The sequence below is a fragment of the Chionomys nivalis genome, chromosome 17, assembly GCF_950005125.1.
Source record: "Chionomys nivalis chromosome 17, mChiNiv1.1, whole genome shotgun sequence".
Lineage (NCBI taxonomy): Eukaryota > Metazoa > Chordata > Mammalia > Rodentia > Cricetidae > Chionomys > Chionomys nivalis.
In genome coordinates, this window is record NC_080102.1 from 54,918,534 (window position 1) to 54,942,695 (window position 24,162).

The 24,162-nt window shown below is 42.9% G+C and overlaps 1 protein-coding gene across 2 annotated transcripts; it reads right to left on the bottom strand.

The window, feature by feature from the left end:
• Positions 1-1,780: 1,780 nt before the first annotated feature.
• Positions 1,781-8,909, bottom strand: Asb8 (ankyrin repeat and SOCS box containing 8). 2 transcript variants are annotated; one of them, XM_057791834.1, is made up of 4 exons: positions 8,774-8,909; positions 7,099-7,262; positions 5,436-5,540; positions 1,783-3,700 (listed from the first exon to the last, which is right to left on the bottom strand). In XM_057791834.1, the coding sequence occupies exons 2-4, from the start codon at positions 7,225-7,227 to the stop codon at positions 3,068-3,070; spliced, it is 867 nt and encodes a 288-aa protein (XP_057647817.1). In that variant the 5' UTR covers positions 7,228-7,262; positions 8,774-8,909; the 3' UTR covers positions 1,783-3,067. The 2 variants fall into 2 exon arrangements, with proteins under 2 accessions (XP_057647818.1, XP_057647817.1); XM_057791835.1 differs by lacking the exon at positions 8,774-8,909 and having other exon boundaries at positions 1,781-3,700; positions 5,436-5,573; positions 7,099-7,223.
• Between the last annotated feature and the right edge of the window lie 15,253 nt (positions 8,910-24,162).

The following is a 24,162-nucleotide window of genomic DNA, read 5'->3' on the forward strand; positions in this document are numbered from 1 at the left end:
ACCCTCTCCAGAGGACAGCATCTCAGAGTGATTAAGTAATGTCTCTTAGGTTTCAGAGCCTAACAAAACTGGGAGTCAAACTGACCTTTAAGAAAATTTTTTAGCTGGTTGTGATGGCACATGCTTTTAATCCCAGCACTCAGGGGGCAGAGGCAGGTGGATCTCTGAGTTTGAGGTCAGCTTAGTCTACTTAGTGAGTTCCAGGATAGCCAGAGCTACATAGTTAGACCCTGTTTCAAAATAAAATAGTTTAGATTTATTTTTACTTTATTTGTAATGTGTATGAGTGTTTTCTCTGTATGTGCACCACATACATGCCTGACACGCACAGAGGTCAGATGAGAGTGTCCGAGCTCCTGGAACTGGAATTACAGATGGTTCTGAACCATGTGGGTGCTGGGAACCGAACCCGGTCCTCTGCAACAAGTGTTCTTCAACTGCTGAGCCATCTTCCCAGCCCCAGTTACACTGATCTCAAAGCCTGTCTGCTCCTCACTGTGCTAATCAAACTCAAACAACCGTTGAGACCATGAAAGGGAAGTGGACGGAGAGCGAGCGCAGGCACACGGGGGCACAAGTGCCAGCCGCCACTCATTTAGAGGCTCCCTTCACCAGTGCTAATCCTAGGACTTGTTCTTTGAGAAAATGATGAAAAGAGAAAAAGGCAGGTGGAAAATTAATCAGAAGAAAAATGGCACTTCATAGAGAGTAATATTTTAGGATCATCATAAGGTCTGAAAACAAATGTAGTAAACAGAGACTCCTTACAAAGAAAACCAGCCTACACCCCATCTTCCCAAAGTTAGACAGGTGAAACCGTGTTGAATGGGATGGATGCATCACTAGTCACCAACTGTAATTATGGAGTGACGGAGAAGCAGGTAACCTACTTGGACAAAATGCTTTCCCGTTCCCAAATATCACAGGTGTCAACGACGAGAAATGGAGTGGCAGGCCTAGCTGAACAGAATGAGCCTGGCTGCCTAGTTCTGTACTGAACTAACCAGTCTTGGTGGGTGGAGTCTGGGCTTTAGCCTTTCATTTTCCTGCACGACCTTTAATAATTGTGAGGTCTGAGGCCTCCAGGCCTCCTGTGTACAGTAGTGGATCTCATTCCTGGTTACACCTAGCAGCCTCTAAGAACATAGCCCTTCCTTGAGAAATCCTAAGCAGCCCGGAGTAAAATTTTGGCCTTAGTGTTTTTAAAGCTTTTTTGGAACCTTAATGTGTAGCATTTTCCTTTTATAAGATGTATTGTATTAATGTGTTTGCCTACATGAGTCTAAGTGCACCATTTGCATGTAGGATCCTATAGAGATCAGATCCCGCCCCACCCCACCCCGCAGAAGTGGAGTTACAGATGGTTGTGAGCCACCATGTAGGAGCTGAAGCCCAGTCTTCCACAGCTGAGCCATCTGGCTAATCTCTTTTTAGTGGTGCTGGTCACTGAACCTAGGGCCTTGAGCATGCTGATCACCTGTGTTATCACTGGGTTACACCCTGCAGCTAAGGTTAAGAATAAAAGTAGAAATTTCAGCCAGGAGGTGGTGGTGCACCTTTAATCTCAGCACTAGGGAGGCAGAGGCAGGCAACTCTCTGTGAGTTCAAGGCCAGCCTAGTCTACAAGAGCTAGTTCCAGGACAACTAGGGCTGTTACACAGAAAAACTCTTATCTCGAAAAACCAAAAAAAGAAAGAAAAGAATAAAAGCAGAAATTTCAAATTTGGGGTAAAGGGATGCATTACAGAAGCAGGAGCTTTAAAACTGTCTCGCTTTCCTGCATGCCCAAACCCAGAATCCCTTGCTGGGGGAAGATGGAAAGGTACACAGAAAAGTGACACAATTTCTTATAAATGGGCATCAGAGGAAGCAGAGAAAAGAAGAAACAGTGGAAGCTGCCAAATTTGCTTTTGGATTTATTTATTCTTTTTTCAAATGGGCAAACCCCGGCAACAGTGAAGGACAAAAGCAGGCATACTTTTTCGAGTTAGCTGTGCCAGATGGCCCTATTCATTTGGGTGTAGTGTCAGCCAGCTTTTTAAAAAGTGCTTTCCAAACTTGCATACAGATAACTTAAGGTCAGTATCAACTTCATCTAGTTTAAGAACATGAAAAGGAAAAACAGTGTTCACTGAAACAGGTCCTTTTTGGGTAGGCAGCCCAACTCCAAAGAAGCCCTTTCACATTCTGTTCCCAGCTCCGCTTTCCCTACCATTTTCTATAGCTCAATAAAAAGCAAAAGTTCCACGAGGGTAGAAAGAAACCATCTTCAAACTCTTAGGGAATGAAGCTCCATGGAGAAGGCAGTGCCCCACCTTGCCTTGCTAAAGAAACATGTTCATCTAAGGTGCAGGAAAACTCATGCTCAGCCCCTTAGTGCAGAGGAGTTTCAGGGAGAGCCACAATAGACAATGGTCTGGCAAGCTTAGGACTGCTGAGACTGTATGTCTTCTTGTGGGGAGCAGCAAGATACTTCTGTGAAATTACACTGCTGGATGACTAGCCCTTGGGCAAACTATAGAAAAAGGTTATTTCTTTTGGTGAGGAGAAAGGAGCCAGTCCCCTCTGGATGCCCAATTCTGATTCTACACCCTATCTGAAGTTCAAGTATTCATCCTTTGAACATAATTTTTGTTCACTGGAATTGTGATTTTACTTGAACTTTAGATCAACTAAAAATGTTTAGGAGAAATTCGTTCACAATGCTTATCCATGGCTCTAAAGGAAAACCATATACTCTGAGTACTTTATACTTTCCTAGGGAAATGTAGTTATACTGTTGACTCCAAAGTGTCCTACAGGGACTGGGGAAGACCTTTTGCAGGGTTCACTATCAAAAGGCAAGTAAGCAATAAAACAGTCAACAGAAGTGCAGGGAGTTTCTCATTTTTGGTTTGGTTTGGGGAGGGAAGATGGTGCACACATTACTGCCGTGATGTGCTGCCTCAAAATCTATAAACCACACAGCAGGAACAAGTTCTGTTCTGTGTTCCATGACAAAGGATAGCAGTGTAAAGAAAACCTCACCCAGAGTTGTCTGCACAATGGCAGACATGCCTCCTCCAGGCTATTCTAAGAGTAACAAGTATTCCTTCAAAGAAGCTGGCAGTGGAAGACCCTTCACCGCATTGGGCAGGTACTGGAAACCCAGGCTATGGCGTACAGCATAGCGGGCAAGAGTCTTAAGAGTTCCTGGTGCTGAGCACAACAGAGTCAGTTTTTCACACAGCTGCTGGTCTTTGGTCACTTCTCTTGGCATGGTGCCATTTTTCCTTAACTCAAAGTGTCCAACAGCTCTATGAAGGAGCTCGAAGCAGGAGTCTTCTTTCTCTGCTCCAAGTCCTCTAACCAGCAGAGCCACCAAGCGGGAGATGGGTGTCTGGCCTTTTAAGTTGATGACTCTGACCTCAGCGCCATAATCAAGAAGGATGCTGACACTCTCAAGATTTCCCTTCATGGCAGCCCAGCTGAGTGGTGTATCATTGTTGTAATCCAAGGCATTGACAGAGGCCCCACTCTCTAGGAGAGCCCGCACACAGTCAGCATTGTTCTTAAAGGCTGCCCAGTGAAGCGGGGTGTCTCTGTTGCCATCCAGTGCATTGGGGTTTGCACCATATTCCAAGAGGACCTCCACACAAGCCTCATCTTTCTCTGCAGCATAGTGGAGGGCTGTTCGGTTGTAGCCATCCAGGGCATTGACCTACAGAAAGGAAGGAAGTATTTTACAGTGGACTGGTTACTGGGAAGAAAAAAAGGAGTCTGGCAAAGAATCCTGCATGGATTTGCCCACTACCTTTGTCATGCAATGCTCTCACCAACAAGGGAATATGCAATTCTCCAGGAGTCTTGGTGATCAAGATGAGAACACATATATGGGGAACAATAGGAACTGTCAAAGTACCGCCAACTATCATACTAACTGACTGCAGTGTTCACTTCTTTACTCTATTAGTCTCTGCCATACTAGGGAAGGAAGAGGGAAAAGATGAAGTCTAAGTCTTTAATACTGCTCTGAGAGAAATTCTGGATTATTTAACCCAATACTTTCTCTATCCTGTGATTAATAAAAATCAGAAAGAAAAATACTGAAGTCAAAACTCTGTTCTCTTTGTTGTGTTCTTTTAACCCTACAAAGGTCTCAGATGACCTTGTGTGGAGGAAGAGCACAAACTTCCAGTGCTCAAATGGCAGGTGCCTCACTGAGTCAATCATTACCTCAAATTCCTAATCTACAGATGACTTAAGATCTCTTCCATACGATACTGTGCACTATAGCCAGAGCAAACCATTTAATGGAGCTAACAGTTTTGTTTTGTTAAGCCTCATTTTCCCTTTGGTCACTGGTATTAATTACTCAGGGTATAACCGGCTTTTCACTTCAGGGTCATTTACATTTCAAAAAGATTTAACCACAAGATTATAGACTAACTAGTGCTGCAGAGAATAGCATGGCCATATGGAGATGTTACAGTGGGACTTGCTTCTTCTGCTTTACTGTCCAGCGTGTTTGGAATGGCACACTTGCTTGATGATGGCTTGATTCAAATTAGCACTCAGCATACATCACCGTCAAGACTGCTCACCAACAGACAAAGCTGCTAGATTAATTTGTCATGTACTTACTCAGCAACTGCTACAAGCCAGCAATCCATACACTTTGCAATTTTACAACATACCTTTTTTATCGATGGGGAAATTGAAGCAAAGGGAGGGATTAAGGAATCTGTTCAAGGTCATACAGCTGGAAGCACTTGTGCTGGAAGTGGAACCCATGAAATTGGTTCCAAAGTCCTTTCAGGGAGGAGAGGTGGTCAGCTTCAGAGTCTTGTTATATATTCAAGCTGGCCTCCAACTCAGTCCTCTGACTCACCCCTCCCAGTGCTGGGATACAGGCGAACACATACCATCGTGCCTGGCTCAGAGTCTATTCTTTTAAGTCATTCTTTATATTATATTGCTTAATGCCAATACCAAGAATCTACTTTCAAAAATTAATTTTTTATTTTTATATTAAGATACATTACAAAGAAAATAATAATCTCCAGAATTTCACAAGTCCAAGAGTATCTTACATGGCTTAGGATTAGGTGGAGTTGAGAAGCCGCTGTACTTATGGTAACTGGACAGTCCACAGGAGAAGAGCCAATGGAAATATGAACAACCCCAGGAGGTAGGCAGGGAAGGAAAGAGAAACAAAACTCCTTCTTGGAACCATGGACAGTTTAAGGGAAGGAAAAAAGAAAGGCAAAGGGATAAAACCCTTAGAATCGTCTTATGATTCTATGACTTATGATCATACCTTGCCTTAGTAACAGATATGCCAATGTCACCACGAGTTACAAAGTAAGCTGGAAGGTGCAAAAGGAAATTCTAAGAAAGATGAAGGTCAATTTTTAAAAACTCATCAATCTGAAAGTATTGACAATGTCACTCACCTCTGCTCCCTTTTCCAGGAGTAACTCCACACAGTCAGCATCCGACACCATGCAGGCACAGTGCAGGGGCTTCAGTGTGCCATGGGTGCAGTTCACATCTGCTCCCTATGGGAAGGAATTCAGAAGCCGCAGAAGGGACTGATGGAGAGGGGACTCCTAAGCCTGAATACACTTTAACTACAAGTACCTATTAGTTCTCGTAATGAATTCCAGTACTCAAACCAAGGGAATATTAAAGAGGAAGAAAAGGAAACCATTTCCCCAGATCAAGTTTCTCCATAACACAGCCTGCCAAAATGGCTGCCCGGACACTTCTGAGGTTAAGGCCTTGCGTGTAAAACCTGTGGGAAAGCTGTCCCAGCTACCCACATTCTATGGTTACTGTGTTCTGCAAGTTATGAGAATGAGTCTCAGACTAAGGCCAGAACTATCAGGCTCTTTTTGTAATTCAACAAATGCCCCTCACTAACTACAGGCCATCTTAATGTTGTGTTTATAAACTCTTCATGGTGGCCTGAGCCTCAGCATTACTCCTGATCTGCTAAAGAAGGCTCACTGAAGCCGGAGTGACTCAGCAGCAGAACTGGAATGAGAACAGACTCCCACCCCACCGTGCTGAGAACAAGCTATGGCACTCCTTCCTCCCTCAGGTGCACACCTATCACCCGAACCCACATGGTTACACTTTCTAAAACTGACCTGAACCCACATGGTTACATTTTCTACAACATTACTTGGTAGCTTCTCTTCAAAGGGGGAAGGGCACCAAAGTCCTCTAGGGTACTAGTCCTTTAACAGAATCACTGACAGTAGAGCTTAGAGATCATTCTTTCTTTTTTTTTTTTTTAATTTATTTATTATGTTTACAATATTCCGTCTGTGTGTATGCCTGCAGGCCAGAAGAGGGCACCAGACCCCATTACAGATGGTTGTGAGCCACCATGTGGTTGCTGGGAATTGAACTCAGGACCTTTGGAAGAGCAGGCAATGCTCTTAACCTCGGAGCCACTTCTCCAGCCCCACTTCCTTTCTTTTAAAAAAGTAAAACGTATTGTTAATTATGCCGTGTGTGTGTGTCCTTGTGTGAGTTTCTACATGTGCATGTGTCCAAGAGGTCAGAAGAGGGCATCAGAATGGTTACAGGTGGTTGTGAGCTGCCTGGCTACCTGCACTCTCTCCATCACTGGGCCACCTCTCTAGTCTCTCATTTTCTTAATCTGCAATTACTATCCTCTTCAGGGGGTGGTGTCTGCTGTGGAGCTAAAACTGAAAGCTGTCATACCAAGCAGGAAAGTGAAATCTCTCCTGAAATCACCATCAGCCAGTTTTGAAGCAAACCTCCAAGGAAACTGCCCACCCCAAAAAAACATGGACAGAAGACTGACCTCATGGCTTTCACATATGTGCATGTACCACACCCTGGCAGGTTAAAAACATGTGAGTCGAGTTATCTAGAATATATTTTATGAAGAAAGCCATCAGGGACATAAAGGAGGATGAAGCAAGAGTTAGGGAGAACATATTTTAATGATCATGCTAAACACTGATGAACATGGAGTGTGTGCTCAAGTCAAGGTTGCAACTCGAAAACCTATGAGGATTTAGCAGGAATTCTAACACTTCCCCGTTCAAAGGTCCGCTCTATCAAGAACGGCCCACTCACCCCTCTGATGAGGTCCTCTACGTTGTCATGTGGGAAGGAGCGGATGGCAGCGATTGTTCGGATCAGGCGTTCTGAGAGGGAGTATTTGCTCTGAATGCTCTGCATAATATACCACATGCTGGAACTCATCAAGGCTCAGAGTGCGTCCACATGCTCCAAATTGCCTGAAACAAACATGTTTACAATATACCACATACTGGAACTCATCAAGGCTCAGAGTGCGCCAACATGCTCCAGACTACCTGAAACACATTTTAGGCATACACGATATCACTGAGTATACCTGTCCTCAGGGCTAAGCATTTTCTGAGGGCTTTCCCACTATAAAAACAGATGTCAAGGAGCTCAGTGACCAATCAATACATCCTCCTGCAATAGTAAGGCAGATCCAGCGCTCAGGATCCACCCACTGAACCTCTGGGTCAGGAACGTTGCTGTCAAGGTGTGACCCAGAAGCAAAAGCTTTGACTTTGGAACCTAATAATTTTTGTACTTATATATGCAATTACTGATAGCATGAATATGAAAAATGTTTTCAGCAATTTTGTAATACAGATTTTCTTTTGTGGTGGGATATCCCTTTATACATTGTATAATATAGTATAAACTTTACTAGTTTCTTTCTGCTAATCAGTAGCCATTTATATTTGTCTCTGGGTGTACATGGCTGTGGGTATGGCTTGGTAGTACAGTGGTTTCTCCTTAGAATTTGGCAAATCCTTTTTTTCAATTCCTAGCACTCAAACACTAGGGCCTCCCTACCGTTTTCAGACCATCAACTATCTGTAGCTTGCACTTTGTAAGCATGGAGGGGAGATGCCACAAAGGTGGGCTTGAGTCCGTGTTCCAAAAATGGTGTGGACGGAAGGGACAAAACCCAGGCTAAAGCGGAAGCCTGGACTGAAGTGGTTCTGTTAAATTTCTGGGACAAGGTTAAGCAGATGACACGAAACCCGGCGCTCATTTTACGGGTGTTCCTGGATTCCAGGGTAAGAACTCTAACCTAGAGCATACCAGGTGTTCACCTTCTGCTACCGTGAAGCTCCAGGTGAAACAGTGACTTCGAGTTTGGACAGCATTCGCAGACAGGACGGGGCAAGATAATCTATGTCGCCGCCGCCCCTTGCAGGCAGCAAACCCTGCAGTTTGACCCTTGGAGGGTTCTTTCCTCGGCTGAGGCTCACGCGCCCCATGCCCTGTTTTTTTTCCCCCTACGGAATGCACAGTAAACAGCATTTCTTCCTTTCGTCTTTTTTTTTTTTTTTTTTTTTGGAAAGACAACAGACCCAAGAGCTCCTGCTCTGGTCAGGCCTGGGCCTGGCTGCGGGGACCGAGGGTCTGGACGGGAGCACCCAACCCCACACCTGCCACCTGCTGCTGGAGGCTCGCGGACGCCGGGCCTGGCCGAGCTCAGGGACCGAGACAAGGGCACGAAATGCCAAGACTGCGGCGTCCCTGGCGGCGGGGACCCCCAGGAGCGAGTCCTGGAAGCCTCAGCCTGCAGCCCCGCGACGCGGACACCGACCTGTCCCCGCCCCCACCACCCGCAAAGGCAGGGACGGCGGCGCCGTCCGGAGGCCCGCAGGCCGGGCGGGCGGCTAGGGACGTTACTGGCTGCGGAGCTCCCGGCTGGGGACCTGGCTTCACGCCGTCCCACACCCACGGCCGCACTCACCGAACCGCGGGGCAGAGCTCGGTCCGGGAGGCCGCTGTCAAGGCGTGACCCGGAAGCAGAAGCTGCCCGCAGCTGCCCCGGGTTTTCAGCGCTGATGATCGCGTTGCGAAGGTGCCTGCGCGCTGGCCAGTGTGAGAAAGCGGAGCGCGCCTGCGCAGACTCTCGGAGCCGGAGGTTTTCCAAGGGAGCAGGTTGCTTTTCTCCTGTTGCTGCCTAAAAGCAATGGACGTGGGCGCAATCTCTAGCTCGTCCCCAGCCGAAAACTGTCCTGAACACCTCACCCCCACAATATTCTCTCCTTAGCACCATCCACTCCAAAGTGGAGCTTCACATACCTGACCTAGTGAGGGGCTGGTGACTGCCTCTCTACTCTTGATTAAGCCAGGTTGTTTGAACCACTGCTCTCTCTGAGAACTCACTCCACAGCAAAAGCAGATTTCCATCTGTACCCAGCAAAGAGGACAGGGTCAAAGGATCTAGCAAGACAAAGTACTATAACCTGGAGGGTGGCGTTCACCTCCCTTCGGAGGTCCTGGGCCCCGACAGCTCTGGTTCAATGCCATGCACCAAGCAGAGTTGTGGAAGACTGAAGGCTATGACATTGGTTCTGAAAGTGATCTGTTATTTCACTGTTTCTCTGAGTGTTAACTTTCTCGATGTTGGCTGTAATGACACTTAAAAAAAATCCTATTTCTAGAAATTTTCGTTTTTATGTGATTCCAAAGCAAAAAAGTCTTGCTTCCAAAATGATTACTCTGTTGCCCAAATCCAAACAGCTATATGGCTACAAAACAGAACCTGTGAGCATTTTGTTACAAAATTTCCAAGTCTACAGTGTAGATTTCTGTGGGCGTATTCCCACTGGACTATACCCGGTCCGGCTCCAGAGTGCTAGCACCTAGCCTTAGGTTCCATTTTTGCTTCTGCTGGTGCCTCCTTCTAAAGGAAGGTAAGGACTTCAACGATTCTCAATTTCAAATTTTAATATGACTTTTGTTATAAAATATTCAAACATACAGGAAAAACTAGAAAGAATAGTAACACGAAATCATTATAGCCTCCATCCATTTGTAAACATTGATAGTTTGTCACATTCAAAATCTAATTTTGTTTTTCTCTTGTTCATTTTTCAAGATTTAGGTTGGTTTTGATTTTCTTTTCTCTTCTTTTTTTTTCCCCAGACAAACTACTTTAAAAGTCTGTAATTCCTGCTGCTTTGGAGATTTTTTTTTTCCTGAGAAGATTGGATTATTTGTCTTGATGGTACCCCCTCCCAGACTCATTCCCTAAATTTATTGACTGGTAAATACTAAAGACTATAAATTATGAGGGAAAAAAACCCAGCATTTTGCCACTAGGTGTTAATGTAGTCTACCCATCCAGGTTATTTTGAAGTGTCTTGGAGACTGACATCACAACAAAGGTAAGTTTTAGATTTGCCCATTCCCAGAATGCTTACTGAGCTCTTACTTCTTACAGGCTCAGCTTTTCAGGGGGCAGAGATGAAGTACGGTTCCTTTTGATGAAGGTTTGTAAGACAAATGTGATCATTGTTGATTGCAGTTAAGGACCATCACATCAACAAGAGTCAATGTTGAAGAAACATTCTATTCCAAAGGAAACCCAAGGGACTATAGGAAGGAGAGAGACCTATGAAAAATTTTATAGGGAAAAAAAAATTGTGCTGTTGAGTCCCCTCTATCTGTACACCTAAATACTTCTTTCTCCTCAAGCATAAAAATGAACTTCTTTGGCACTGGAGAGTTTGAAAAGTGTTCCCTGTTGATGTAATGTCAAGAACTATACCAACAGTTTTGCCTGTAAGTGAAATATTGCAAGCTGTCCCATGTTGGGCACCATATAAGCCATATAGGTACCCAACGTAGACATGGCTCACACAAAGGCAGCTCCTGACAGTGAAAGAAGGCTGTGGCTGTAAAGAATGGATTTCTCAATATGTCCTTACACCAAATGTGGGCCACATAGAAGACAGACAACACAGAGTTGCCTACTGCCTAAAGGGCGGTCTAGAGGCATGGAGGACCAAGACGGCCTGAAGTGAGAGACAGACAAAGGAATCCTAAAATCCATAGTTTGTTGTAGGCCACCACTTCCATGTCTCTCTAGGCCAAATACTTTTGCTTAAGAGGGCTCTGATGATGGGAATCTCCAAAGAACTGTCAAAGGTCTCCTATAGGGGAAAAAATCAGCTTCTACCATGTTAGATACAATGCTGGCCTTCCAAAGAGCAGCTCCTGGATTCAGGTGTCTTGCCTCCTCCCACTTTTACACAAGCTGATAGAATAGCAGTGGGCTAATGGGGAGGAGAGCTTTGGTGGTTTGTGAGGAGAAAGCTGGCAGCTACCAGCCATGGGCCCTACTTGGGGGAAAGGAGAGAGAAGTCTTGGACTGACAATACCTTAGGATGAAGATTTGAGAATCTAACATTTTGTACTGGAAACATTCTAATTGCTGAGTAAACTCATCTAGACTGTGTTTTTTAATTTTAAGGGACTGTTTTGTAAAAGACTATCAATTAGTAAAGAATGAACCAAAAAGTAAAATTTCCACTCAGAAACCAAGGAAAATAACAATCTAACACCTAGGTAATATTTGAAAAGAGGTAAGGGCCTGAAGAACAAAGTTGTGATTTGTTCACACCCATGATTTGTGTATTCTACATCTGAATTTCATCCTAGGTACTTATTGCATGTAGTTATTTCTGTTCTTGGTAGCTTGAATAGAAGAAATTCATGGGTTTTTGGTTTTGTGTGTGTGTGTTCTGTGTTTCCCATAAGACATAGGTCATTTTCCCCTCTGTTCCTTCCAGTTCTGCCCTTAGGAAGGGCCTGGTAGATGGTGTTAATTGGCAAACAGTCTAACTAGTGTTTCTATTTTCAGAGCTGAGTGTAAACTTGAGCTGGAAATTTGATAATGCTCTTATGGTTGCACCTACTGCTGCTAGCAGCCATCAACATGGATTAGTGTCCAGACCGAGTAGAGGCCACGGGGGGTGAACCAGGTTACAGATCTATGTCCTACCTTTAAGCCATGTGAGCAATTTCTTTTAGGAGTCAACTGTCTCTCTTCTCTTTTTGGCTCCAAATGTTTTCCTGGCTTTAGGCAGATCCTTTGGAGTGACAGGAAGCTGGAGGAGAGGAGAGGATTCTGCCTTGCTAGCTCCTAAGTGGTAGCAGGACACCTTTCAGCAGCTCTCTGGGCTCTGACTCCTATCTCAGTCCTCTTTCTTCAGGCCCACATGTCTAAGCTGATGGCATGTTCTTCCTAGAGAAAGGTGTCTCAAACGCAGGGAGGGACTTTTCCTAAATATTCTATCACCAGAAGAGTAAAAGCCAAAGGGAAATTTGAGATACTCTTAAACTTGAAGGAGAGAAGAGAAAGATCAAAAGCAGTAGGAGACAGTGAAAAATTAGAATCCACAATGTGATTTACTGTCTATCTAGTTGGGGAAAAAAATAACTTTCTCCCACTGACACAAGAGTAAATTTTACCTTTCTCTGAACTTATATAGTGTTTAGGGTTATCATTTATTGTAATTCTTTATATTTAGAAACAATATAACACCTTGTAAGCACAGTAGGAACCAACATTCTAATTCTGAGCAAGCTGCAATCCATATCTCAGCCTCAGTTCACAAGACCTAGGCCATAGTTGTGAAGAGCAATTTTCTATGCTACATGAAGCATTATGAGCTATTATCTGTGCCATCTTGATATTAGCTTGCTTTTGTTTAGAGAAATTGCCAAATGTTTTGTCCTTTTGGTTCCACTAAGGATAAGACGGATTTTCTATGTTTATTCCTTCTGCATAGCAGAGTCCCAGGACACAGTAGGTATGCTGGCTAGTTTTTATGTCAACTTTGTATAAGCTTCATCTGAGAAGAAGAAACCTCAGCTAAGAAAATACCTCTACAAGATCAGGCTGTAGACAAGCCTGTAGGGCATTGAGGTGTGGTGCCATGCCTGGGCTGGGGGTCCTGGGCGCTTTAAGAAAGCAAACCCCCAAATAAAACTTCCAATGCTGGAAACGGGTTACATCTAATTGAGTTGTTGGCCTAAGGGCCTCCATTGAAACCCCCAAATAACCCAGGCTATAGCCAAGGCTATTGGTTGTTCGCTACAAACTGATGGCAACTCCATATTGCTGAAGACATCACCCACATAACTCAGTGAACATGGAGAAGCCAGCTGGTGCCTACCTAGGGCCTTCACCCCTGTTGAGTAATTCATGGTGCTCTGTCTGCTACCAAAGGAGAAAGGTAAACACCAACCCAGCTACAAACCCTTTGCTCTCCAATGGTGACCTGCCTGCAAGACATGCTGTGGAGAAGAACAGTTTGTGGAGTGACCAACTACTATCTGATTGGATTTAAGGCCCCATTCCATGAGATGGAACCGATGTCCCACATGCCCAGATGGCTAAGAACCTGAGGCTAGATACACCATGGACCTAGGGGGGAAAAAAACCAAATACTATTGTTCTATTAAAGGAACAAAGCAATAAAATGACTCCTAAGGGCATTCTGCCATACACAGATCACTGTCTCTGCCATTATCAGAGAATCTTCCTCCTGCGGTAGAGGGGAACAAATGCAGAGACCCACAACTGGACAAGGTGCAGAGAATGAGAGACATTCAGTCCTAACTGGGACGTCTCCATCAAATCCCTCCCCTCAGAGCTCAGAGAACTCTGTGAAGGAGAAGGCAGAAAGACTGTAAGAGCCAAGGGAGATGGAACACACTAAGGAATCAAGGCCGTCTGTACACAATATGTTGGATGTGGCTATGAACTCACAGAGACTGGCAGTATATGCGTACAGATCCTACACATCTCTAAGCCAGATGGGCTCCCAGGGGAAGCAGACACAACCCTCATCCCTAACTCAGAAGCTATCACCAGTTTATAAACCACTTGTAAATGATAAATTGGAGTCTCATTGGGTCTACAAATAATGCTTAGGGGTAGGCCCCATGTCCAGTGGCAGATGGCCAACACTAACAAACCTCAATGTTATTTTTGGAGGTTTTTTGGTCACACAATGTTTTGTCTAGGCATTTATTTTTTAACCTTATAAATATTTTTCTTTATATTATGATTTCCAATCTTGTTTTTATGAGTTTTCTTTGTGTGTGTGTGTTAACATCTGTATATGTTTCTTATGCCTTTTCTTTGGCACATTTTTTTCTCTTTTTTTGTTCTATTCAAGTTTCTTTTTGGCGTTTATCTTATTTATTTATTGTTATTATTTATTATTATATATCTTAGTTTGTATTCTAAAAGAGAGAAAGGATGTCGATTTGGGTGAGTGGGGGAGGATCTGGGAGGAGTTGGGGGAGGGGAACCTTAATCAGAATATATGGTATGAAAAAAATGTATTTTCAAGAAAAAAGTTAAGCATGTGTTTACCATATAGACATGCACATGCACACGCATACACACACACACAGAGACTGTGGAAGCCATGAGAGATACAGTAAGCCAGTAAGCAACATTCCTTTATGACCTCTGTATCAGCTCCTGCCTCCAGGTTCCTGCCTGGTTTGAGTTCCTGCCCTGGCTTCCCTCTCTGGACTGTGACTCAGGATATGTAAGTCAAACAAACCTTTTCCTTTGCAGGCTGCTTCTGGCTGTGGTGTTTCATCACAATGACAGTAGCCCTAAGGCCACAGGTGTGCTTCAGACACAAGGTAAAATGTACTCCTGAAAAGTGACCCCCCCCCAAAGGCAGGGACAGAAGGAAGTCTTCTCTGATCTGAGAAAGAAAGAGGCTCAGGGATGAGTTCAGAGAAAAACCCGAGAGAGAGGTTTGGGAGCTAGAATAAAGAGAAGGAATGTTCGGAGAAGACAGAGCACAAGTTTGGGGTGAGTTACTTACTCGGCAGGAGCAGAGCAGTACGTGTGTGGCTTGAGTAGTTCCCAGGACACCTCGTGATTAAACAAGGGTGTCTTTCAGAAACAGCCTGAGCCAGGCACCCTCTCAGCATTCAAATGCTCCCCCCCCCCCTTTGGCTTTCCTTTTCATTTTCTCCAGGGCTCAGGGAAATTAATGCATCATTTGGGTTTTTAAGTGAAAACTGCCTCACATCTATATTTTCATATTTTTTTTGTTCTATAGAATCCCAATATTTTCCATTACCAGAAATAATTTTAAAATATTTAGATCTTCATAGAGAAAGAATGCTTGAAGGATTTTGAAAAAGAATTACAGTAAAACACAATTAACATTAATGATAATACTAAAATAACATATAGGTGTTATGTTTTTACAAGAACATAAGCATTGCAAACAAACACTGAAATGGATAAATTCTTGCAGGGAAGTTTTACTTTTTGTTTAAATTGCTTATGGGAGGGAAACAGCAGAGATTTGAAATGCCCACTTGCCTGGTACCACTGAATGGTCTAGACCAGTGATTCTCAACCTTCCTGATGCTGCAACCCTTTAGTGTTGCTCATGTTGCAATGGACCCCTCCCCATCATAAAGTTATTTTGTTGCTAGTTCATAACTCTAATTTTGCTATTATGAATTGTAATGCAAATATCTGTGTTTTCTGATGGTTTTAGGCAAGCCCTGTAAAGGGGTCGTGGCCCACAGGTTGAGAACCTCTGGCATGGGGTGTTTGGAACCGGTTCTAGGGGCCTGAGAAGTAAATGAGGTTCCGTCTCAGTTTTCTTTCTGTTCAGTGCAGTTCATGCCAATTCTGATAGAAATAAGTCTCCCCCTGCAGGGCAAAGAGAGCATTTGTCCTTTCAGGCTGCTTTCCCAGAGTTTAGTAATTAGTGCATTGACTACTTGGTTTTTTGATCGATTCATTCGTTTGTCCTTCCATCCATTCAACCGATACTTATTAAATGTTATTACGATGACTGTTAACTAGAGAGATACTGAAGATACCACCAAGAACAAGATAAACACGACCCCTGACTCCAGGGACATTACAGTTCCATGTGAAAAATAAATATTACCAAAATCATTCGAATAACTAAATAATCACGATAGTGATATTCTCCGTAAAGAAAAGGTGCAATAACTAAATGCATGCATCTTTTCAAGATGCATGTACTGAGATTTTAGCCTCTAGGATAATGGTATGAGGGGATGAGACCTCTGGAAAGTGATTGCTCACGAATGTGGGTAATGTCCTTACAAAAGAGTGCCAGAGAGATCCTTCTTCCTTCGGTAAGATTAAAGTGAAGGAATGACATGTGAAAAAGTAGTTCTCACAACACACGAATCAGCATCTTGATCTTGAACTTCAGATGTCCATGAGTGTGAGGAGTAAACTGGTTATTTATCAATGTCCCAGCACTTGCCAGGCAGTTGTGGCACATGCCTTTAGTTCCCAGCACTCAGGAGTGGATCTCTGTGAGTTCGAGGCCAGCCTAATCTACAGAGCAAGACCCAAGACAGGCTCCATAGCTACTGAGAAACCCTGTCTCAAAAATCAAAACAACGACAACAACAAAATGACCCAGCACATTGTATTTTGTTACACTGCATGGTAGATTAAGAGAGAAAATTGAAGAGTAATAGGACCATTCAATGAAGGGTGGGAGGTCAAGCCAGTTTCCCTAGTGCAGATCTAGAAGAGGGGCAGGGTAAACAGGTTAAAGGTGAGAAAGGTCAAGGAGTGATGCTGAAGCAAATGAAGCACCAGAGAGCGCCAAGTCTTGGAGAGGCAAGGAGCCTAGGAAGCTAGCAGGAGAGAGCGAGGCCAGAATGGGAAGCTGATGACACAAACTGAGGCTAAGGACAATGGGGGGGGGGGGGACTCCAGAACAAGTGAAGTGTTGGGTGACATCTTGGGGCTTCTGAATTGTGTCTCTAAAAAATGGGGGCCCTGTACCACACTTTTTCTTTTGGGCAACCAACCAGCTCCCAAATCATGACACGGGAGACTTCTTAATAGTTTTGAATGTTCAGCCTAGCTTGGCTCTTTTCTGGCTAGCTCTTCTATCTTAAATTAACCTGTCTCTCTTTATCTACTCTTTGCTTCGGGGCTTTTTACTTTTCTTCCTTCTGTATAACTTGCTTGTGTCTAGTTGGCTGACTGCCTGGCTGGTCCTGGGCATCTCCCTTTCTTCTCATTCTCTCTTCTTTTTCTCCTCCTGTTTATTTTTTTCTATCTGCCAGCCCCGACTTTATTTTCTCTGCCTAGTGGCTGTTCTGGTTTTTATAAATCAATCAGGCAAGGTGAAACAGTAACATATCTTTTCATAATTAAACAAATGCAGCAAAAACAAATGTAACAAATCTTTGTCCAGTTAAAATAATATTCCACAACAGAGCCCACTACTACGTTTTACACAAGTAAATCACTATGCCTGCATTTTAAAGGGTCACTCTGTCTTCCTGAGAAATAATTTTACAGAGAGGCAGGGTAAGGATCAAAGAATTGAAAACAGGAGTCTAAGTGATCTAGGCAAAAATGATGGAAGCTGAAGGTGGCTGCCACAGAGATGTGGGAAAATTTGATATAATTTAATGTCAGAATTAGTAGGGGTTGTAAGCTTGAGGTGGATGATGATGTGGGATGTCCTTCTGTATATGTGTTGTTTTATTGGCTTATGAATAAAGCAGTTTTGGCCAATGACTTAGCAGAATAAAACCATGTGGGAAATCTGAACAGAAATATATAGAGAGAGTAGGCAGAGTCAGAGAGACGCTATGCAGCTGCCAAGGAGACAGACACTGGAACCTTACCAGTAGTCCACAGCTTAGTGGAGTTACATAGATTAATAGAAATGGGTTAAGATATAAGAGATAGGTAGGAATGTGCTAAGCTATTGGCCAAAACAGCTTTACTCATCAACCAATAAAAGCAACACATATACAGAAGGACATCCCACATCAGGATAAGAGCCGAACATGGCTCTTTCTTCCCCTGGCTCCCAGACCCCTGCGTGCTCATGCATGAATTAAGGAGTCACTTACAAAGCTATGATAGGGAAAAGATGAGTTGAGACCATCTCCATATCTGTTTCAAGGTAGACTTATCAACTACTTATTGAGGCTCCTACTACATGTCGAACACAGTCCTTGGCACTAGACACCAACAATTCAGAAATGAAGGTGGTCTAGGAGTCTTATAGAGATGGCTCAGTGATTAAGAGCATTGCCTGCTTTTCCAAAGGTCCTGAGTTCAATTCCCGGCAACCCACATGGTGGCTCACAACCACCTGTAATGAGGTCTGGTACCCTCTTCTGGCCTACAGACATACACACAGACAGAATATCGTATACATAATAAATAAATAAATAAATAAATAAATAAATAAATAAATAAATAAAAAAAAAGATACATGCCCACTGGAGGCTGTTGTGCCATTAATGTCCTATTAAATGAGACAGAATTGCGTGAGAATGAACACTGTTTGACACCCAGGGAAGGGCATGGCACCACTTGGGTGTTCAGTGAAGACCTTTTGAGGGGATAATAAATGAGGAAAATTTACAAGAATTTTTGAAAAATTACAAGAACTGATTAAGAAAAGTGGGAGATTTTTCTCCTCCCCCAGGAAAAAGCAAAATCAGAATCCTTTAAGAGCTAAATAGAGTTCTGTCATGGTGTGTGCGTGTGTGTGCGCACGTATGTGTTTTCAAAACAGGGTCTCACTATGTATCTGTGGCTGTCCTGGGAACTCAATATGTGGTGTGGAAGGTCCTTCTGTCTCTGTGTTACTTTTGCTGGTTAATGAATAAAGAAACTGCCTTGGCCTGTTGATAGGGCAGAACTTAGGTAGGTGGGGAAAACTGGACTGAATGCTGGGAGATGGAAGGTGGAGGGAGAGAAGCCATGGAGCCTCCAGAGACAAATGCTGGGAATTTTACCCGGTAAGCCACAGCCTCGTGGCAATACACAGATTAATAGAAATGGGTTAAATTAATATGTAAGAGTTAGCTAATAGGAAGCTAGAGCTAATGGGCCAAGCAGTGATTTAAATAATACAGTTTCTGTGTGATTATTTCAGTTCTGGGTGACCAGGATGAACAAGCGGCCCTCCCTGCAACAAATAATATGTAGACCAGGCTGGTCTGTAACTCACACAGATCTGCCTGCCTCTGCTTCTCAATTGCTGGGACTAAAAGCAGGTGCTACTATCCCCAGCTGAGTTCTGTCACCTTAATGAAGTTTTAAAAAACACTATATAGTATACATGGTATAAAAAATTTTCTTAAAAGTTACCAAAGTGGTTAAAAATGGAGCTGCAAAACCTTCGATCTCAAACCCATTTCAAAGCAAAGGAAAATTTTAACATTTCCAATTAAATATAAATATTGCATTGCCACTAAAATACAAAATAATACAAGAGAGTAAACTACAGAGAAAGCAAAAAAAGCTAAATATTAGGAAATAAAATCAAAGCACTAAATATCATAATTGTTTCAGGAATGAAAAGATAGGTCAATGTTAGGAAATTCAATAATATAATTATTATATATAAAAAGCCTTGTTATTTATCTCCATAGATGAATAAGCACTTGAAAACTTCAGAATGTGTTTCTACTAAGATGATCTTCAAAAGAAGATTAAAGGCATTTGCTCACAACATTACAATTCATCTTGCTTGCCGAAGAAGAAAGACCAAGAACCTTACCAATAGGCCACAGCTTTGTGGTAATACACAGATTGATAGAAATGGGTTAATATAAGATGTAAGAGCTAGCTAGGAATATGCTAGAGTCATTGGCCAAACAGTGTTGTAATTACGTGGTTTCTGCGGGATTATCCAGGTCTGAACAGCCGGGAAAATAAAGAGCAGTCTCCGGCTACAGGTATAGAATTGGTTCATACGAACAGATACACTGTTCAGATATCAATCAAAAATATGTACAAATTTGCTATTCAATAAAGATATAGAACATGAAAAACTTTAACAATAAATTCTTTTGGGATGTCTCAGTCCATTGGGGACATCAGAGTAAAGATCCATGGTCTGTGAGAGGCAAGGAGGAAATCTGGTTCGACATGACTCAGTAGCCAGTGTTGGTCCAAACTTCTAGAGTCTGACTGCAAGGAGATTATTGTGAGCATGTTTAAGTACAGTACAATGTGGAAAAACTTTCCTGGTGTAACAATCCCCTGTGCACAGAAGGATAATTACACCAAAATTCTTCTCGGAGTACAGGTCACTTCTTGCCTGATGATGGGGTAGGATGCCTGTGTTATCTATCTTAAGAGCCTGGGGGAGGATCTGGTGTCCTCCCAGTCACACAGGTAAGTGAGTGGTCACCTGGGCTTTGGTCCTGGTTGTGGAAGCTTGGGGGAGCCCCTGGCCATATAGATAATGTAAAAGGTCACTCAGACTATTGGGTATCCCTGGTCCTGACTGTGGGCATGTGGGGGAGCCCCTGGCCCCTAGCCCCTGTTTTTTGGGGGGCTTGATATGGCCTGGCCCTACAGATCGCACAGATCACCAGGCTCTTAGCCACCTCCATTCCCAGCCTTCTGGGTGGAAAAACAGATTATACATCTTTTTCTTTAAAAGCAACCAAACGTGTTTCCAGTCCTGGTTTCCCTAGGACTATCTGTGAGTCCGTGGACCTCTGTACTCCCAACAACTTTCCTGGGGAGTCGGGGAAGGTAAAGTAGAATCCATTATTACACTGCAAGATAAAACCCACCTCAGTCAGTTAAACAGTGTCGCAAGAATGCAAGTCCTCCATTCTTACCACAAAATGAGACTAGATCTCCGTAATAGATCCACAGGGGTAGCGAGTAAAGCATTTCCATGACTTTAACTCCAAAATCAATAGAAGACTGCGAAGTTCTATTACATAATTTTAAAATTTGTATGACCTGAGTAATGTTAACAAGGCCAAAGGGTAAATGGTCCGTCTAACGTATTTGCACCAGACGCCACAGAGAAAAGGTAATTTCTCTAATGCCCGGGGAGCTCCTGGAAGCAGACACACAAATGCAGTTGAAATATTAACTAAGACACAAATAATTTTAAAAGTCATGTAATTGACCTTTAAAATAGTTGAAAATTCATGCAATTTGATTTTAAAGTATTAAAACATACTCAATTCATTCAAAACAGAAAGTAGAATTATATTGCTTTGACATATCGTTTCTTTTAGTGTTGCCAGTAACATAACTATATATATATATGGTTATTGGTGATAACTATATATATATATGGTTACTGGTGAAGGTTACAAGTGATACAGCTCCCAATCAGGGGTTTCTGGTACTGTTTCACAGAATTACTAGTGAATGGCCTTATCCCTAAATCCAGCAATCACATATTCCAGAGATCTCTGCTGAAAGTCTATACTGAAAACATATCTGTGAAAAATTGAAAAAGTGTACATGCAGACACTTCTTGTGACCTTTTTAAAGGGCAAAGTTTCCAAACAGCTCAGATAACTATCAACCATGGAGGAGCCGAGTAGGGAAACAAAGCTGGCATATATCAGGATACTGTGGAGCTACAGACATAATGAGGATATTTGCTTACGCTCTAAGAGGATGATTGCCAGAATAGATTGTGTGAGTCTGAGTGCATGAGAGGGTATACATGGAAGCTGCTTTTGTGTAAAATGAAGCACTTTAAAGGCTATTCCAAAAACTAACAAATGGATTTAGATACTGAGGATGGGGGAGGGAGAGGTGCGGACAAAGAATGAGGAACGGAAGGGAGATAGTTCTGAACAAACATCCCAGTGTATTTTTTACACTATAATCATTTTATATATTCAGCAAGTAAATTAAACCAAAAAGAACAAAGAATAATCAGAAACTAAAAATCAATGAGATAAATAAACCTAACTGTATATGAAATTGGTAACATAACCAGATTTATTTCAAGTGTCGTTTGAACACAGCACTTTGGGAGCACAAAGGTCCTTGCCCTCACAGATAAACTTCAAGGAGACCAGGACTGTCTCTTCAACAAGAGAAAAATATCACCTTCCATCCAGAAGCCTGGGAATGGAATATCCTAGTCCATCTGTGGGACCAGGCCATACCCAGCTCCCATAAGCAGGATGGGAGATACCGAATAGTCTAAATGACCTTTGGGTTTGGCCCAGGGCTCCCCCACGCTCCCACAACCAGGCCCAGAGGTGGCTAATATCCCAGATGACCTCTGAGCTACCTGTATGAGGAAGACCACATCAGATCCTCCCCTAGGCTCTTAACATAACACATGCATCCTGTTTCTGGAAGATCTTCATGCAAGAAATGACGTGTGTGGTGCAATTGTGCCTCTTGTGCATAAGGGCTTGTGTTACACCATAAAAGTTTTTCCAAACTATATTGTTCTTTTTGTTTGTTTGTTTTTGTTTTTCGAGACAGGGTTTCTCTGTGGTTTTGGAGCCTGTCCTGGAACTAGCTCTTGTAGACCAGGCTGGTCTCGAACTCACAGAGATCCGCCTGCCTCTGCCTCCCAAGTGCTGGGATTAAAGGCGTGCACCACCACCGCCCGGCCTAACTGTACTGTTCTTAAACATGTTTTTAATAAACTGCTTGGGGTCAGACTAGAAGTTTGAACCAACTCTGGCTACTGAGTTATGTTGAACCAGATTTCCTTCTTGCCATTACTCCAGAGACCCCCACATTTCTTTAGTGGAAAGTGTTTTAAGTACAAAACAAGCTACAAAACCTCGGAAACTGTATTCTGTTACTGTGTTGCTGATACTGAAGATTGATATTGTGAAACCTGTTTAGAATTTACCGCAGAAAGCAGATAATTTTAATGTGTGTTGTAATACAAATGTACAACCAAATAACTATAAAGGTCTAATGTTCAAAGGGAATCTTCAAATTGCCAGAGTCCCAAAGATGCCATTTTAAAATGAATAAAAATTTAACATTTTATAGGTAGAAATGAGAGCAAGTTATAGAAGACAGAAAAACAAGATCAGAAAACCTAAAGACGGAAAGATGAAAAAGAAATTAGAGCAAAAATTATTTTTGTATATAATAAATAATTTAATATACATGAAACTGAAGTTTCAGAAGAATTATGGATGAAAAATATTTAAAGAAATAATAACTAAAAATCCCCCAAATTTGAAGCTCAGTTAAATGTAGATTGAATAAAGAAAACTATGTCAAAGCACATTATAACCAAACAAATACAAAAACCAAAGTAAAGAAGAATACGCAGAAGCAGTTACAGGCCCAGAGCAACACTGGCCAGCTGGGGCAGATGGGTCAAACCTGCGCTGTTGCCCATTCTCCCAATGAGGCTTTGTTGAGACACAGCCACGCGCACCTCTATTTATGTGTGTGCTAAGCTATGACATAATGACTAAGTTGAGTAGTTGCCACAAAGACCACATGGCTTGCAAAGCCTGAAGTCTTGATATAGAAGAAGAAAACAATTCAGGCTTGTTTCCTGCAGAGTCTATGCAAGGCAAAAGAAAAGGCCAGCCTAGAGTTTTTGTTGTATTTCTTTCCCCAGAAACGATATCTATCAATCCATCTATCCTTCCCTCACTCCTCCTCCTCCTCCTCCTCCTCCTCCTCCTCCTCCTCCTCCTCCTCCTCCTCCTCCTCCTTCTTCTTCTTCTTCTTCTTCTTCTTCTCCTTCCTTCTTCTTTTCTTTTTCAAGACAGAGTTTCTCTGTGTAGCCCTGGCTGTCCTGGAACTTGTTTTGTAGACCTGTTGGCCTCAAATCCAGAGATCCTCCTGCCTCTGCCTCCCTAGTGCTGGATGATGCCACACGGAGAAAATGATAATTTTTCAAATGAAGATGGGATACTTGGAGTCAAGAAAGGAGACACACTGGAGTTCTTTAGGCAAGAGAGAAATTAAAGTGGGTAAAAATTTGAATCAATATAAAGGGATAAAGGTGATACATTTAGATGAACTATAAAATATTTTTCCTTACTTTTTAATCTCTTGAAAAGATAACAGCTATTTAAAATAGAAATAAACTGAGCATGGTGGTACACGCCTATAATCTAAGCATTCACGAGGCAGAGGCAGGTAGATATCTGGGAGTTTGAGGCCAGCCTGGTGTGTGTAGTGAGCCCTAGGAATGTCAGGGCTCCAGAGTGAGACAGCGTGGAAGAAATAGAAATAATAAAGCACTTAGGGTGTTATGACATGTAAATAAGATGCATAACAAATCCTCAGAGGCTATTAGAGGCATTGCAGGCACACTATCACAGGTTCTTTTTTTTTTTTTTTTTTTTTTGCTTTTTCGAGACAGGGTTTCTCTGTGGTTTTGGAGCCTGTCCTGGAACTAGCTCTTGTAGACCAGGCTGGTCTCGAACTCACAGAGATCCGCCTGCCTCTGCCTCCCAAGTGCTGGGATTAAAGGCGTGCGCCACCACCGCCCGGCTCTATCACAGGTTCTTACACCATGAGGAAGTGCATAAAATATGCGGAAGGTTTACTTACAAACTGTA

What these genes read in the sequence shown, in the direction of transcription:
- Asb8 (XM_057791834.1), bottom strand. Translation starts at nt 7,227, where the DNA reads ATGAGTTCCAGCATGTGGTATATTATGCAGAGCATTCAGAGCAAATAC. An exon ending in TAGAGGACCTCATCAGAGGG is followed by an intron (nt 5,541 to 7,098) that starts GTGAGTGGGCCG and finishes TCCTTCCCATAG; the next exon opens with GGAGCAGATGTGAACTGCAC. An exon ending in TCCTGGAAAAGGGAGCAGAG is followed by an intron (nt 3,701 to 5,435) that starts GTGAGTGACATT and finishes TCCTTTCTGTAG; the next exon opens with GTCAATGCCCTGGATGGCTA.